Source organism: Rhinatrema bivittatum, chromosome 4, assembly GCF_901001135.1.
Source record: "Rhinatrema bivittatum chromosome 4, aRhiBiv1.1, whole genome shotgun sequence".
NCBI classification, from domain to species: domain Eukaryota; kingdom Metazoa; phylum Chordata; class Amphibia; order Gymnophiona; family Rhinatrematidae; genus Rhinatrema; species Rhinatrema bivittatum.
In genome coordinates, this window is record NC_042618.1 from 51,485,330 (window position 1) to 51,503,898 (window position 18,569).

Consider the following 18,569-nt stretch of genomic DNA (forward strand, 5'->3'; position numbering starts at 1 on the left):
TCAGAGGACTCCGGTATCCGTGCTGCTGTCCAGCGGCGCGGAAAAACGAAGACTGAAGTGAGACCCCTGTGGCACAGAATATCATGGCATGCTGGGCATGCTCAGTAGCCCCAGGCTGCCAGTCAAAAGTTTCTAGAAACTTTGACAGAAGTTTTCCCGCACTAGGGCTCTGTTGCTGACGTCACCCATATGTGAGGACTAGCATCCTGCTTGTCCTGGGATAAATATCAGTTGCCTTTCTCTAATCCCTGCTACTTGGTATCAGCAAAGAGCACAGGTTGCATCTCATTTGTACCAAGGTGGCACAAATTTGAGCTCTTTAAATGTTATTCACTCCTAGCAATGGCATGTCCAGAATAGAATGTAGTCATCATATATGCATGCTCATTAACCAACAGCTAGTATGACATCCTAGACTAGCACCTCTGCCACTATCAGCCACTGCCCTCCCACATTCCTGCAGCTGGTCCTCAGGGACCAATAATGGGATGAGGACTACAACTTCTGAGACCAATACTGGGATGAGGAGGACCAACTCCTGTAAGTGTGGCATATCTTATCTCCTAACTTTGTGAGAGAAGGGTAAGATCCAAATGCATTATTAATGGAGCCAAGGTGCGCTCCTAAAGTGCATGCCTTTCCTCTAGACTAACATGTTGCTGTGTGCTTGTTAGACTCAGTATACTAATAAATATCTTGTTTTGTTCTGGATTTTTTTCAGACCAACCCAGGCCTTCTGAGGTACTTGTTCCTGATCTAGGGATAAAGCAAGGCACCCAGCCTGTTGCATACCAGGAGGCAGACGTGGAGGCAGCTAGCGTACTCTGCTAGTTGACAGAGGACCTTCAGGATTGCAAGGGCGCAGAGGACCAGCTGTGATTGGCAAGAGGTCATCTGCCCTGTGGGTATTTCCCTACACATCTGTCATTGTCTATCATGCAGACAGATGTGTCTACAAGTGTTTTTCATGTGATATCTGTCCCTGGCATGCTGTTGTGGTGCCTGTTGTGTTCTCCAATCTTGTTTATGTGCGTTATTTAGTTTAGCTTTAAGAGCATGCCTTTTCCCTCCATCTGACCCTCTCTAATATTCAGCAGCTACTCGCCTCATAGAGATCTAAACAATTGGAGATGGATAGACCCGAAGGTGGAGACATTGACAACAAATGAAAATTCATCAGAGAAAATCAGGATCACATCCTTATAAAATATGGCTAAAAGGTGCTTTCTTATAATGGAGGATGCCTAGGATATTTTATATAGATGCAGAGGAGCCCTTTACCACTGTATTATGTTTTTGACTACTGTTTAGAAATGGTAAGGAGTGGGAAACAAATATTTACCAACTCTAAATATACTTGCTATTTTAAAACGAACAATTTTAAAAATAAATATCCCTAAATATTTACCTTACAATTGATGAAAACGAACCTGATTGATGCATGTCATACATGTCACCCTCTTGTAACAGATACAGTGCTACATCTGAAAATATACAACATAAGAAGGAGAGAAAAATAGTTGTAAAGAATAATTCCATGTATGAGTATGAAATTCAGGAATACTTATTTCTATTTCAATTTACTTTTAGAGCTAGATTTTTAAAAAATACGTGCGCGCGCACACACGGACATGCGATTTTATAACATATGCGTGCTGGTGCGCACATATGCTATAAAATCCCGGGCGGCGCATGCAAGGGGGGGGTGGAATTTCGCAAAATCGCACAGCAATGAGATCAGGACCTTCCCCAGTTCCCTCCTAGTCCACTCCAATTAAGGAGTGGACTGGGAGAAACTTTCCTACCCCTTACCCTAACCTCCCCTTCCTCTTCTCCTCTCCTCCCCATCCTCTAAAACCCTTTTTAAATTTTGTTTAACTTTTGTTTTGCACGTTACTTCAGGGCCTGACCTGAAGTAACTTGCACACACCGGCAGCTAGCTGGCACGAAAGGCCCCGGGACAGCAGGAATAGCACTGTCCTGGGCTGCCCTGCTCCAGCTCCCGGCCCGCTCCCTTTTGAGGCCCTGGCACTTACACGTGTCCCGGGGTTTACGCGTGTGGCCGGGTTGGTTTGAAAATTGGCCTGGCGCACTAAGGCCTGCCACACGCTTAAAAAGAAAATTATTCCTTACCTGCTAATTTTCATTCCTGTAGTACCATGGATCAGTCCAGACGGTGGGTTATGTCCCCCGTCCAGCAGATGGAGTCAGAACAGAGCTCGAGAGTGCCGCCTCATATACCAGCGCACCCTCTGCTGGAGCTCAGTATCTTGAATAACAAAGCCCAAAAGAGCAAGAACAAAACAATTTGGATCAAGATCCCTGACGTAATCAACATCAAGAACAATAAACAGGCACGACCTAAAACCAGGTCGAAACAGTCAACTTGTGAGGAGCTGTACAACTCCAACAGAAAACAGGAGAGAAAAAGACAGACTACGCATACGAATCCGAGCAGGAGCTCACAATCCCAAAGTGGTGGGCGTCTGGACTGATCCATGGTACTACAGGAACGAAAATTAGCAGGTAAGGAATAATTTTCTTTTCCCTGTACGTACCAGGATCAGTCCAGACGGTGGGATGTACCCAAGCTTCCCTAAACCGGGTGGGCCCCTGAGAGCCCTGCTCGGATAACCTGATCGCCAAAGTGTCCAGGAGCCGAAGGCGCCAGGTGTAGCCGATAATGCCTAGCAAAGGTATGTAGCGACTTCCACGTCGCCGCCCGGCAGATTTCCTGTGGGGAGACGGCACGGGACTCCGCCCAAGACGCTGCTTGAGAGCGTGTAGAATGAGCCCTGACGCCCCTAGGCGGAATCCGACCGGCCCCGATATAAGACGCCGAGATGGCATCCTTGATCCAGCGGGCGATGGTCGTCTTCGATGCGGAGGAGCCCTTCTTAGGGTCCGACCAGAGCACAAACAGGTGATCAGAAACCCGGAAGTCATTGGTAACCTCTAGGTAGTGGAGTAGTACCCGCTTGACATCCAAATGCCGAAGAGACCTCGACTCCTCTGGAGAGAACGCCGGGAGTTCCACCATCTGATTCATGTGGAAAGAAGAAATCACCTTCGGAAGGAAGGATGGTACTGTACGCAGCGAGATCCCCGCTTCCGAAATGCGAAGGTAAGGTTCCCTGCAGGAAAGAGCCTGCAGCTCCGAGATGCGACGGGCAGAGCATATCGCCACTAGAAAGACCGTCTTCATAGTGAGGTCTTTAAGCGAAGCCTCTTGTAGGGGTTCGAAAGGAGCGCCCGCCAGGGCTCGGAGAACCAAGTTAAGACTCCACGACGGACAAGGATCCCTGACCGGTGGTCGTAGATGTTTAGCCCCCTTCAGGAAGCGGGCGATATCTGCTTGGAGGGGCAGAGAGACTGCTGTCTGTACCAGAACATTCAGGGCTGCTACTTGTACTCGTAGGGAATTGTATGCCAGACCCTTATCCAGCCCGTCCTGCAAAAACTGAAGGATCAGAGGTACCGACGCCTCCGTGGGTCGAGCCCCATGATCGGCACACCAGGACTCGAAGACCTTCCACACTCGAACATAGGCAACGGAAGTAGAAGGTTTGCGGGCCCTGAGCATCGTGGAGATTACCGCCTCCGGATAGCCTCGGCGGCGGAGGCGGCGCCGTTCAAAAGCCAGGCCGCAAGACAAAAGAGTGCCGCCTGCTCGAAAAATACCGGCCCCTGCTGCAGGAGCCGAGGAAGATGACTCAGACGTATTGGTCCGTCCACTGTCATGTGAAGCAGGTCTGCAAACCAAGGACGACGCGGCCACTCCGGAGCTACGAGAATCACGGGGCCGCTGTGATTCTCTATTCTGCGAAGTATCTTGCCCACTAAGGGCCAGGGAGGGAAAACATAAAGCAGCTGATCTGCCGGCCACGGTAGAGCTAGAGCATCCACCCCCTCTGCGCCGCGCTCCCTTCTGCGACTGAAGAAGCGCGGGGCCTTGGCGTTGAGGGCGGTCGCCATCAAGTCTAGCCGCGGCATTCCCCAGCGTCGAACCAGGAGATCCATCGCCACGTCGGAGAGAGACCATTCGCCGGGGTCCAACCTCTGTCGACTCAGGTAATCTGCTTGAATGTTGTCCACGCCGGCGATGTGAGAGGCCGCGAGCCGAACCAGATGGAGTTCCGCCCATGCCATCAGGAGCGTGGTTTCGGCGGAAACCTGTTTGCTCCTCGTCCCGCCTTGACGATTGATGTAAGCCACGGTGGTCGCGTTGTCCGAGAGAATCCGTACCTCTCTGTTCCGAATCAGGGGGAGGAAACGTTGAAGCGCGAAGCGTACTGCTCTGGTCTCCAGAAGATTGATCGGCCACACAGGCGCCACACAGGGGCCACACAGGGGCCACAGGGGACGTGGTCTCCTCTGGAGACCACGTCCCCTGTGTGGCGCTTCGTTCGCAGACGGCGCCCCACCCCACGAGGCTGGCGTCGGTGGTCACCACCACCCAAGAGGGAACTTCGAGAGAGACGCCGCGGGCCAGGTGAGCCGGGACCAGCCACCACTCTAGACTGTCTCGAGCTGACTGAGGAAGGGGCAGAATCACCTGATACTCCTGTGACACCGGTTTCCAGCGAGAAAGCAGGGACGCCTGCAGTGGGCGTAGGTGTGCAAATGTCCAGGGCACCATGTTGATGGTGGATGCCATCACCCCCAGAAGCTGCAGATAATTCCAAGCGGTGGGTTCCGACAAAGTCGCGAAATGAAGGATGTGTTCTCTCAAGGAAAGGGCCTTGTCTGCACGCAGGAAAACCATGCCTTGCTGAGTGTCGAAGGTCGCTCCCAGAAAATCCAAGCGTTGAGATGGCACGAGGGAACTCTTGGGAAGATTCACAACCCAGCCCAGGGAGCGAAGCATCTCCAAAACTCTGGCCACCGAGGCCTGCCCATGCGCGAAGGACTTCGCCCGCACCAGCCAATCGTCCAGGTAGGGGTGCACTAAGATCCCCTCCCGTCGAAGGGCCGCCGCCACCACCACCATGATCTTGGTGAAAGTCCACGGGGCTGTCGCGAGACCGAAAGGCAGAGCCCGAAACTGAAAGTGCTGACCAAGAACTTTGAAGCGTAGGTAACACCTGTGGTCCGGGCGTATGGGAATGTGCAGATACGCCTCCGTCAGATCTAGGAAAGCCAGGAACTCCCCCTGGTGGACTGCTGCAATTACCGATCTCAGCGTCTCCATGCGGAACCGGCTGACCCGCAGCGAGCAGTTTACCTCCTTTAAGTCCAGTATGGGACGGAACGAACCGTCCTTTTTGGGAACGACGAAGTAGATGGAATAATGGCCCGAGCCCACCTCGGCGAAGGGAACGGGAACAATAGCCTCTATGTCCTGGAGACGGTCTAATGTCTGTTGAACCGCCATCCTCTTGAGATCGGAGCCGCAAGGAGAGAAGATGAACCTGTCCCTTGGTGGACGGACAAACTCCAAGGCGTAACCGTGTTGCATGGTGTCCAGGACCCACTGATCTGAAGTTATATTTACCCACTCCTCGACGAATTCCGTGAGTCGGCCCCCGATGGGCGGACTGGAGGAGTGGGTCGCTCTGGCATCATTGGGTAGATTTGGTGGAGGGGTTCCCCTGTCCTGAGGCCTCTCTCGCGGGCCGCCACCCGCGAAAGGAACGCAACCAAGGCTGTGGTCTACTGGAGGTTGCGCGAGAGCCAGGCTGTCGGTACGACCTGTAACGCCGCTGTGCCCTAGCTCTGGTTCTAGTGGAGGCAAACGCCCGGTAAGGTCGCTGCCTATCTTCGGGCAGACGATGCACCGAGTTCTCTCCTAGAGACTTGATGATTTCATCTAGATCATTGCCAAAGAGGAACTTCCCCCGAAATGGAAGGGATCCCAGGCTCGACTTGGACGAGGCGTCCGCAGACCAATTACACAGCCACAGGAGCCTCCGAGCTGCCACTACCGAAACCATGGACCGAGCCAGTACACGGAAGAGGTCATACAGAGCATCCGCCCCGTAAGCAATGGCAGACTCCAGGCTGTCGGCCTGGGCGGCTTCCTCCGGAGGTAACTGCTGGGACGTTAAGAGCTGTTGGACCCAGAGGAGACTGGCCCTCTGAGTCAAAGAACTACACATGACGGCCCGCATTCCCAAGGCCGAGACTTCAAACACCCTCTTGAGAAACGTCTCCAGCTTGCAGTCTTGCGTGTCCCGTAGGGCCGTCCCGCCCGTGACGGGGATCGTCGTCCTTTTCATCACCGCTGAGACCGCCGAGTCCACTTTAGGAAACCGGATGACATCCAAGAAATCCTCCGGCAAGGGATACAATTTTTCCATGGCACGGGGAGACCTTCAACGACGCCTCAGGGACGTCCCATTCCCCAGTAAGGAGCTGTAGGAAGGACTCATGTACCAGAAAAGCCTTTGCCCTAGGCCTGAGGGCGGCCAGCACCGGATCCCCTTTTTTGGATGACGTCGCAATCGCCGGAGCCACTGGTGCCGGGGGATCCGGAGGCGGATCCAGATCCAGCTCCTGCAGGGTCTGCTGAAGAAGGTCCTCCAGCTCCTCCTTGTGGAAAATTCGCAGGGCGCGTGGATCGTCGCCCTCCGCCTGTCCCTCCGTGTGTGCCGGATCTGGAGGGTCCGAGGGGTCAAACCCCGACGGGGAAGCCCCTCCCACCGCTCGCGGCTGGGATGGCAAAGCAGAGGTCCCTGGAACTGCCCCAGCCGGGGCCAGGGACCCTGGGGGAGCGACCGAGAGCTTAGGAATCTTGGGCGCAGGAGGACCCACTGAGGCACCCCCCGGATCTGCCAATCCCTGTAAATATGCTGTATGCATCTTCAAAATAAAATCCGGAGAGAAAAAAGGCAGACCGGGAGGCGCGGCAGCAGCAGGGTCCCCTTGGGGCAGATGAGCGGGCCGACCTTCCTCGGGGCTTCGGTGCAGGCGGGGGGGCCCCTTAACTGCACCTTCATCCTCCGGCGAATTCGCCGCGCCCGAATCCCCCTCCAAAATGGCCGCCATTCCCGCCATCGGCGAGCAAGTGGCCGGCCCACGCTTCCCGGGCTGCGGGGAGGGTGGCATCGGGAACGAACCTGAGGTGTGCGCGTCACCTTCTCCTTCAGGGAGGCATCGCGGACACACTCCCTCCCTCGAGAAACGAGACCCCGGGTCGCCGCAGGTCTCGCAACGGGAAAAGCGCGGCATAGTAATGCCGCTGAAGAAAAAACGCCTTGGGGGGGGCCAGAAGCAAAACGCACCGCGGGGGGGCCTAAAGGCCTTCGCAACCCACCCAACCAGTCCTCAGGCGCCGGCGGGAAAAACCCTCTGCCGGCGCACCCAGGCCCGCGAGAAATTCGCCGGGCCGCAGGACCGTCGAAGTGCACAGGAGCCGGCTATACCGACAGGAGAGAGAACCAGCTGAAAATAAAAGTTTCACAAATAACCACACTTACCCCAACGTAAGGAGAGGGAACTGCAGAAGGAGGCAGAACAGAGGAAAGCACGCCTCCTCAAAAATTAAACTACTTTTTTTTTTTTTTTCAATAACTTGATCCAAATTGATAAGAGAAATAACAGGAAGAACTGAAGAAGAGAACCAGAAAAACCAAAAAGCTGTCACTCTGGGGAAGCACTGATTCCCCAACTCACATCTGCTGGAGTCAGAAAGATACTGAGCGCCAGCAGAGGGTGCACTGGTATATGAGGCGGCACTCTCGAGCTCTGTTCTGACTCCATCTGCTGGACGGGGGACATAACCCACCATCTGGACTGATCCTGGTACGTACAGGGAACCCGGGATTTATACGCGCTGCGGTTATAAAATCCGGCCTTTAATATCCTGCATTTACATTACTTACAGAATCCCCGAAGCAGCTTAAGCCAGTTACCATACATTTCATACAATTCCTAAAAACCAAAAGCAATACAATTCATAACAAATGAAAAAGAACTCAAAGTGCAAAAATGCAATTCAAAAAAATACAAATTTATAACATAATTACAAATAACACAATATAAAATCATAATATTCCACTGCACTCAGTTCCCATTCTTACTGGGGAATGAGCCAGCAGAGTCAACAAAAATATAAATTAAACAAATTAAAATAATTGATACAGCCTAAATCTAGATTTTCTCGTATCATCAGGTACCAATAAATGAAAAATAAAATCTAAACCAAAGAAAACAAAATATATCCCAACAAACCGCTAACCAAAAAGTGATTTGTACAATTATAGAATTGCATTGCACTGAGATTGAATAGCTATCTCTGCTTACCTTTAACATCATCTAAGGTAACAAACCCACCATGGTCTCGTTTAAGACTTGATCTGTTTGATTTCTGAGTCAACGCACTGAATGTTCCATCTAATGGTCTTGTAGTTTTGAGAATGCCCATGCTTGATCTGAGTCCTGAATGTAACTTATTTTCTGAACTGAAATAAAAAGTTAATATTTATTTAAAAAAAGTTTTTAAACACCGCTTTACCACAAGTGTTCATAGCGGTTTACACGTTTACATACATAATTAAAAACTACGGAAAGATATATATAAAATACAAATACAGACATATGCTAAATTACAATAAAAGCATTTCTATATATGACTTATAATCTCTGCCCAAAAATGAGTACATCATATAATATATCAAACAATCATAATAATGGAAAACTATCATTCCTAGAGATGGATTGCATATGTTCAAACAGAGTGATTATATTATTATATCAATTTCAAATTCCTTCTTAAATAAGAATGTTTTTAAATCACGCTTGAAAATTTTCAGCTCAGTACATGTTCTCAATGCTTCAGGTAATGTTTTCCAAAGTATAGGACCTGCAATGAAAATGCATGCTTCCTCGTTATATCAAGCCTCGCGACTCTCATTGTTGGTATTTCTAGTAGTTTTTTATTCAACGAACATAAGTGTCTTGCAGGTCTGTATAATTGTAAAGAAGAACAGGTCCAAACTAACAAGTCATCATTAATAAGTTTGAATGACATTGTTAATGCTTTATAGTGGATGCGAAAAGATATAGGTAGCCATTGTAGTGAGGCTAAGGTAGGAGATAATAACTGGCATTGGTTAGAATACGTGCTGCTGCAAGGCTTAGGAACTGATCATGTAAAACTAAGAATACCTAGATTATTCAGTTATCTAGGTTTTTAACTCATTTTCCCTCATTATCAGGCCGATTCAGTACGCAACGCTCAGGCCGAGCGCACCGTTAGCCCCTGTTTGGATGCGGGTTTTCGACACGCTATTATTACCCCTCATACAGTAAGGGGTAATAGCGCGTGGAAAATGCGCGTCCAACCTCCCGAAACTAATAGCACCCGCAACATGCAAATGCATATTGCTGAGCCTATTAGTTAGTCCTGCATGATATAGAAAGTAAAATGTGCAAGCCGCACATTTTACTCTCAGAAATTAACGCCTGCCAAAGGCAGGCGTTAATTTCTGAGAGTAAAATGTACCTCCGACTTAATGTACCTCCGACTTAATATCATAGCAATATTAAGTCGGAGGCCCCAAAAATTAAAAAAAAAAGCTGCCCGCGGGTTGGAAAACAGGTGCTCAATTTTGCCGGCGTCCGTTTTCTGAACCCGTGGCTGTCAGCGGGTTCGACAACCGATGCCGGTAAAATTAAGCGTTGGCTGTCAAACCCATTGACAGCCGCTGCCTCCTTATTAGCGCAGTCTCTCATTTGCATACAGAATCGCGTGCCCAGGAGAGAGGCCTGGGCGCACGTCGGGAGAGCGGGCGCTCACCTTGGAGCGCCGGCTCTCCCACGCGGTTTACTGAATCGGCCTGTATATAAATACAAGAGGCCCCTGGGTACCCCCCTACAGCATGGCACCCAGGGGCTTTGAGCTCCCACCTCCTCCCAACCCCTCACTAAACTATTGTCTCAGAGGACAGGAGGATGATCAGCACCTGATCTCCAACTTGGAACAAGCTGGAGTTCAACTGAACAATTATAATACTTAGTCTGAATGGTTTGGGCTCTCTGTAAGCATTAGTTTACTGCTTCGTCCAGCTGCTTTACCAGAATTCTTGGGCAAGGTCTCTGGGGGTCTTTTTCCATAAAGAAGTTGAAAGGAAGAGAAGGTGGTGGATCCCTAAGCAACTTTTCAAATTGCAAAGAAGTAATATAGCAATAAGTTGTACTAGTTCTTTCCATGGGTAATGACAAACCTCCATATTCTCTTCTTCAAGATTTTCTTTAGATATGCCATCAAACAGTCAATATGGGGGTGGCAGTCAGAAGTCCTGAGTGTTTTAACTTTTAAGAAAATTAAAATCTGGTTCATGATACTGGATATAAAGGGGATTACTTGATCTGTCAGGATCTCTCTAGAAATGGAAAATATCTCCATAAGAGCATTCATGCCCATCTTAGTCTTCATGTTTTTTAAGGGAAAGCATAGTACAAAACTACCAAAATATATTGGTGCCCTTAAGAGGAACTCTTTGGTAGGTATACCAAATCTAATACAATCCACTTTAATGATATTTCAATAATGGGCCTAGGAAATAAAGGGACTATTCTGGTCTCTTGTAGGCTTCTCAGCTAGCAGGAGGGACAAAACTGACACAATTTCTCAACTTGATGGTTGATTACCAGCCTATAAAAGCTAGGATAATAAACATTCTCAAGTTTTATCAACCCATTTATCAACAAATGATTATGGACAAGCCTCCACATCTGCTGACAGCATAGTCAGAGTACAAGGAGCTCTTCCAACACTTCCCCCTTGAGACTTTCCCTGGAAACTCAATATAATACATTGTTCTTTATCATAAAGAACAGACTGAAAGACTCTATGTTTCCCATCTTGTGCCATCTATCTATTAGCTTCATTTGCTTTAGTGTGTACTTAAATGCATTACTTCCCGGTATTATCTTTGTGCTGAGCTTACTTGAAGCTCCTCAAGCTATTTCCCCCTCCCATTCTAGGGGTACTTTGAGAGTTTGGTTGTTAATTACTTGCTCCCTGCTTTCCATACTCCTCATTAAAGTGGCCCCGAGATTCTAGTGACATTGTTCCTTTTATTGGTAATGTTGTCATTGGGTCTTCTGGACCTTAGCATGGCTGAAAGAAAAAGTCCAGATCCTCCAGGGAAAACTCTTCTCTTTTTGCCAATTCGCCTTTGGCAAAAAGGGGAATTGGATTCAGATGACAGCCAATGCTGGACCTCAACATTTACAGTCCAGGGTACGGACATTAGGGAAAAAGCACAGGACAGATTCTACAGCCAAGTCCAAAAGCAAAGCACATTCAAGCAGCATTGTCCGAATTATCAAAAAGGCTGCTTACCCAATAAAAATGTTGCTAGCAATAATTTTGTTATGGGTTTGATAGTTTCTTGGTTTATGCTGTAAATATTACTACCTTTAACATAAGGCTTGGGGGCAATCTGCATGAAGTGGCAGTTACTATGCCCACGTTCAGGCAGGTGGATCCAGCTGGGGTTGTGAATTTCACCTGGTTTTGGGATATTGCCAGACATATCTATGCATGCATAATAAAAGCACTTTCTGCTGGTATTAATCTAAGTCTTTTTGACCAGCCGCCACTGGATGAGGGTTTTCATACTCCTAGAATCAAACATAGTATGAGTGACAGTGCCCACCAATTTGACTTGACTTACGGAAGACTCTTTTTAAGAAGCATTAGTTTTTATGCAATAATGGGTGGCCATCCAGAGGAATATTCACAGATAATATTCAGCTACTGGTGACTATGAACAACGATCAGGAAACAGCAATATCTAATTTCTTGCTTTCACACAGAGGCTGTCATATTATAACAGCAAAAATTCAAGCTTAACCCTACTAAAATGGAGTTATTATGAGTCAGTAGGCAAAAAAGTAAGCTAGACCTTTTCCCTACTATTTCAGGATGTCTATTAAAACCAAAGGAATTTGCAAAGCCAGACCACTTGGACAGAAATCCTGCCCAAACTCCTCCCCTTTTCCTAATTTGCATCGCACCATGCGTTATCGTACTTTTCGCATGCAAAACACCATATAGAACTTTGATAAATGACCCCCTTAGTTAGCTGTGAGTCTAGTTGAACACCCAAACTAAGAAACACTTCCTTTGGTTTTAATAGACATCCTGAATAGTAACATAGTGATGATGGCAGAAAAAGGGAAATTGCGAAGCCATATCGCACAGTTTTAACTGCACCTTTTTCATTTGCGTTAAAGCTTTAGCACACTTTGCAATGTTTTCGCAAATAGCATTCTCACTATGAGAGGGAGAGACTAGCAATAAGGCCCTCATAGTAGTTACGTATTACTACCTCTATATGAGGCCCACCTACGTAGTTACTCGAGATAAGGTTTAGGTAGGAGTGTAGGAACTAGGGGCCACTTTGACATTCAGAGTGAGACGTACGAACAGAAGAGTACACTCTTGTTGTTATGTTTTGGTATTGATGTGAACCCTGGGCCGAGATGAGAGGTGTCTCCGCCCACAGGGAGGAGCCCTGTGGGGCCTCATGTCGGCAGGCATGGCCTCAGCGGCGTAGGACTCAGCTGTAGTTAGAGACTTTATTAGGCAGGAAGGAAAACAGAGCCCGCAGAGCGGGAAATGTAAATAGTACAGTTCTGAGCAGTGGGGTATACTACTGATGTGATGATCCGGTAGTGGCCCGCAGAGCCACAGTACCTCAGTTACCTCAGTAGTGCAGATCTGGTAGTGGCCCGCAGAGCAGGGTATGCCAAGGAGTCTGTACTGGAGATGATGATGATGAAATACTGAGGTACAAGAACCCGGAAGGGAACTTATAGATGATGCGGCAATACCCTGCAGCGCAGGGTATACTGGAACAACTTCACTGAAGAGAGAACGGTAGTGGCCTGAGGCACAGGGTACGCCATGGGGAAGCTTCAGCAAAGCAGTAACGTAGAAGTGAGTAGTAAGGTACTCATAAGTGGAAGTTCCAAGAGAGTGTCCCAAGAAGTGGGTCAGGTAGATTCCCCAGGCAGGAAGGCCCTCCAAGGAGCAAATAGCCAGGAACGCGGAAGGGCCCCCGAGGAGTGGGTACCCAGAGCGTCCAAGACCCAGAGAGAATCTGGAACTGGAAGTCCAAGAGTAGAGTGGATTCAGCAACAAACAAACTCCTTGCTAACTCGTAGCAGTAGAGGGCCGGTCAGCTTAAGTACAGCAGCGGGTTGACATCATCCGAAGGGGACGCCCCCGAAGTTCCCGCCATGACGTGTACAAAGGAGACCCTTGTGTGCGCACACCTTAGGTGATTCTGGGTCCAAGATGGTGGACGGCAGCACCCACGCCGTCCCGGAGATGCCAAGGAGGTCTGCAATGGCTGGCGGAGGCCGCCATTCTTCCAAGGATTGCCGGTGCAGGGGAAAAAGAGGTGAGCATGAGAGGTCACAGCCGTCTGCAACTGACGGGCGCAACACTTGTGAAGATCTGATGTCCTTCGGAGTGAAGAAACTCACCCAAAGATGAGATTTGTACATTGTTCTCTCAACCTAGCTTGACGAGTAACATGGGTTACCTATCTACTATGAGGACCTTATAGCTAGGCTCTCTCTCTCTCTCTCTCAGTGGTTGTAGGTAGGAATTGCAACAATTGTAGTACTTATCGCAAATTGCAAAAACGTTATCGCACTCTGTGGTAATACATATGCTAAGCATTAAGATAGTGCACTTTGTGATAAATAGGCTATTACCATAAAACACACCCTTTTTCCTATCGCATGCAATATTTAGTGCATTTTGATAAATCCAGGCCTAAGAATGCTCAAGTCTTCCATGTAGTGGAGTGGAGGAGTAGCCTAGTGGTTAGAGCAGTGGGCTATGAAACAGGAGACCAGGGTTTGAGTTCTGCTGTTGCTCCTTGTGACCTTGGGCAAGTCACTTTACCCTCCATTGCCTCAGGTACAAACTTAGATTATAAGCCCTCTGGGGATAGGAAAATACCTACAGTACCTGAATGTAATCCACTTTGAAGCGCTGAAAAAAGTGCAAAAAGCAGAATATAAATCTAAATAAAAAATTAAATGTAGTTAGAACTTCATTTATGGCTCTTAGACCAGCGGTTCTCAACCGGTGTGTCGTGGTACACTAGTGTGTCGCGAAGCATTGGCAGGTGTATCGCACACCTGCTGCTCTTTCCTCCCCCCTTTCACCTCAGCAAGATGAACACTGCTGCCGTTCCTGCCCGGGCTATCAGCACCTTCAAGCCCCGAGGAGAACGGCAGCAGTGTTTTGTGGAAGCTGGCAACAGGAACATGACCTTTCTTCTTCCTGCCCCTGTGGCCCGGAAGAGGAAGTGACGTCTACCAGGCACGCAGGAAGAAGAAAAAGCCATGCCTGCATACTGCTTCTGCAGAAAGAGCATGGCGCCGCTGCCCCCCCCCCCCTTCCCTCCCCCTCCCCCTGGCTCCAACCTCCCCTTCTCTGGCCAGCATGACACCTGCAAGAAAATATAAAATTATAATAATCAAACTGCAAAAAAAAAAAGGCTGGGCTGGGGAGAAAAGAATAAAATTACAATCTCAGCTGACTGCTCTGTGCCGCAATCAATCGCAGGACAAGCAAACAGCTGAGTGCTGCCTTCTTAGCACTGTGGGGCTGGGGAGGTCGCTCCTGCCACAGTTTCCAGCCTGTAAGGACTCTGCTTTTAATAGCAGCATACCGGCTACCTTGTACTGTAGCTGCTATGTGTGCCGTGGGTGGGGGTGAGAGACAGAGAGTGAGTCAGCATGTGTGTAAGTGTATGAGAGAATGTGTGTGTAAGTAAGAGAAATGTGTGAGAGCAAGAGACTGCTCGGGAAAGTCACTGGTGTGTGTAAGAGAAAGAGATTGGTCAGGCAGGTGACTGGTGTGGGTGTGTGAGAGAAAGAGAAATTGGTCAGGCAAGTGACTGGTGTGTGTGAGCAAGAGAAATTGGTCAGGCAGGTGACTGGTGGGTGTGTGTGTGTGTGTGTGTGTGTGTGTGAGCAAGAGAAATTGGTCAGGCAGGTGACTGGTGGGTGTGTGTGTGTGTGTGTGTGTGAACAAGAGAAATTGGTCAGGCAGGTGACTGGTGTGTGTGTGTGTGTGAGCAAGAGAAAGCAAGAGAAATTGTTCAGGCAGGTGACTGGGGTGAGAGAGAGAGAGAGAGATTGGTCAGGCAGGTGACTGGTGTGTGTGTGTGTATGAGTTAGACTAGTCATGGGCCCTAAGGAAGAAGAACGTGAGGACAGAGCTTCAGCAGCCCTTGCTGCTTCTGGTATGTGCTATTGGCTTACAATGGAAAGGAGTTCGAGAGTTACTGGAGAGGATAAGTAAAGGTGGCTTTTTAAGTTTATCTTTCTTGATTGACCTCCATTTTAATTATTAGGTATTATGTGATGTGTCTGCTGTTAGAAATAGTTTATTGGTGTTTGGAGAATTTTTTATAATTTTGAAAAATTTTAATGATTGGATGTTCCATTTATCAGTTGTTTTGAAACATTTATTATATTCTAGTTTTAGATTATTTTATATTTCTTGGGGAATGTATAAATAGAAATGTAGAGACAAAAACTGAACCGGAAACAGCAAGAAGCCAAACTCTGTATGCAGTAAAACAACACAAAAGCAAAAACATTAGCTTTATGGTCACTTTATTCTGTATTTGTGAGGGTCTGTCTGTGTTCTGCGTGTGTGACCCAGCTAAGTGTGTTCTGTGAACTTATAGTTTCTTGGTAGGGATTCTGTAGAGCCTGCATCGGCTCCCTGTATAAGGGATGATCCAGTTTAAGTTTCTCTTTACGATCTTTAGGTGTCTTCCCGGAGATATCCTGCAGTATTCAGCAAAAGTGCTACATGATATGAGCTACAGCAATCCACAAGATCATCCCAATATAAGCTTTGCTAGAAGTTCTGCATTTCTCTGCAATTAAGCTGGAAATGTGTTTATTTATCTGAGTGATTTACATTCTGCCTTTCAAGCAATTCAAAGCAGATTACATTCATATACTGTAGGCATGTCCCTATCCCAGAAGGCTTCCAATCTCATGCTTCATCCCATATTATGAAATAAAATTCCATAGAGGACCAATTACAGCTTAATTACTTCAGGTTTTGCAAGAGAATTAAACTGTAGCCAGCTTTGATTATTAAGATCCATATTGCTAATGTCGAGGTCATTCATAAACAGCATAGAGTGAAGCTCAGTTCCCATTTGACAATTACAGATTATTCTGATTGGGATGGAGGGATTTGTATGTAGGATTGTGGAGCTGTCAGCTAAACCGCTGGGTGTTTGGGTGGGATATGGGTTGGGATGGAGAGGGAAGAGTTAGAGGATATCTTACAGGGACTTAAATTTTGTCTTAAGTTTATATTATTATTCATGTCTAGGTATGTAGATATTAAGACTGGTATATAGGAGGCATATTCTTTTATTATTGGGATATATAAAGGAGAGTGGGAGGTGGGTATATTATTGTTTGGAAATGATGATCAAATTGAGATTTGTTGCAACATGCTTTGAAAGTCTTATGGTGAGAAGCAGGCAATCAAATGTAAATATTAAATATGTAATCCCACCCTGGTGTGCGTATCCTGAATGGGTGGGAAATAAAAGTGTTTGTAAGTTCTTAGGGGCAGGAACCCTGACTAGCTCTTTTCTGTGCCCGGAGTTATCCCTTGCAGCAGGTCACCACCTTAGAAGGGCAGGTCTTCCCTATCCCTGCATGTCCCGAACACAGGGTTCCTCATTCCCTGCAACCAGGAAAGCCCAAGTGTCCAGCAAGGCTCCTACCAAGAAAAGGTCAAAATCCCAAAACCTGGAGGGGTATCCACACCAGCTAGGAAGAAGACCTGCAAGACCACCCTCCTGACCCTGGTCAGGATTCCTAGGCTGGGTTAGCCAGTTCCCTCCAACTGGGCCTGTAAATACAACAAAAAGGTAAGCACCTACCACCTCCTAACTCTCCAAAAATTATACAAGACTGCCTCCAGAATCTCAGGACAGAACTGTTATAAAGCTTCCCAGAGGGATTTATTTATTTATTTTATTTATTTATTTATTTAAAAATGTTTATATACCGCTTTTACAATTCAAAAGAATTACTCAAAACGGTTTACAACCTAACATACATAATAAATAAACTTGACAAAATAAAACAAAAATAAAACAATTAAAAGACTAACATAGTGCAGTATATAATCATATCCAACTATTTTTTCACAGGATATTAACAGAAGGTAAATATTATATGGTGTGAATGGATCTGAGAAGAGAGGACAGTTGAAGTGAATAAATGTTGATCTTATGAAGTAGTTAGAGTGTATGCTTTCTGAAATAAGTATGTTTTCAATAGTTTTTTAAACTGTTGTATTGATGAAGTAAGACGAATGTGGTCTGGGAGTGAATTCCATAAAACAGGACCTGCCACTGAAAATGCTCTTTTTCTGGTAAGTTCGAGTTTTGCTGATTTAACAGTAGGAATATCTAATAAGTTTTTTGAGAGAGATCTGAGATGTCTGGCAGGTTTATATATGCGAAGATTAGTACATAACCAAGTGGAAGAAGTATTGTAGATGAGAGAATGAATAATTGATAAGACTTTAAATTGAATTCGGTATTTAATTGGTAACCAATGAAGTGAAAGTAAAACTGGTGTAATGTGGGTACGACGTGAAATACCAACGAGCACCCGAGCAGCGGAGTTTTGTATCATTTGTAATGGATACAAAACTGAATCAGGTAAACCTAAAAGTAAGGCGTTACAATAGTCCATACCTGAAAAGATTAACGATTGCAATACTGTACGATAATCTTTAAAGAAAAGAAAAGGCCGAATTCTTTTCAGTAAATGTAATTTATAAAAAGATTTTTTTGTAATATTAGATATGTGATTAACCATAGAAAGATTGGAATTGATTGTGATACCTAAGCTAATAGATGAAGTACTAACCGGAATTGAAATACCTTTAAAATTTAAATGAGAAGGAGGACCTAAGGTAGATTCTGAAATAGATGAAAGATGTGTAATCATAGTTTTTGAAGGGTTCAATTTTAACCGATTGTGTTCTAACCATGTATTAATCGTAGTAAGGACCAAAGATATTAAAGAAAAAGTCTCAGACCAAGAATTTTTTAACGGAAATAGTAACTGAATGTCGTCAGCATATATTCGGAAATAAACATTTAAAGTTGTGAGAATATGGCAAAGAGGAAGTAAATATATATTGAAGAGTAGTGGAGACAATGATGAGCCCTGTGGAACCCCAGATGAGGAGATGAAGGAGTCTGAGGAGTAGTTATTGACATGTACATATAATGAGCGATTAGTTAGAAAGGATCGAAACCAGGACAAAACAGTGGATTGAATGCCTATAGAATGTAAACCTGCTAAAAGTATATGGTGATTGAGAGTGTCGAATGCCGCGGAAATATCCAAAGAAATAAGGATGTAATCTGTATAAGCATCGAACCCTCGAAAAACTGTATCAAAACAAGATAGTAATAAAGTTTCTGTCGAGTGGCCTTTTCTAAAGCCATGCTGGCCTGCATGCAGAATGTCATTGTCACTTAGAAAATTAGAAAGTTGTTTTAAGACTGCTGATTCTATCAGTTTGGCCAATG

General features: G+C 46.6%; 1 protein-coding gene across 3 annotated transcripts in view; it reads right to left on the minus strand.

Moving 5' to 3' along the window:
* PPP1R36 (protein phosphatase 1 regulatory subunit 36) overlaps nt 1-18,569 on the minus strand; it is a 230,585-nt gene that overhangs the window by 154,102 nt on the left and 57,914 nt on the right. For 2 of the 3 annotated variants that reach the window (XM_029598104.1, XM_029598106.1), the window contains exons 4-5: nt 8,245-8,402; nt 1,409-1,484 (exon numbers count right to left, since the gene is read on the minus strand). In XM_029598104.1, the coding sequence (XP_029453964.1) occupies nt 1,409-1,484; nt 8,245-8,402 (234 nt within the window). The remainder of the gene's footprint in view (nt 1-1,408; nt 1,485-8,244; nt 8,403-18,569) is intronic. The other variant, XM_029598105.1, reaches the window with a different exon arrangement.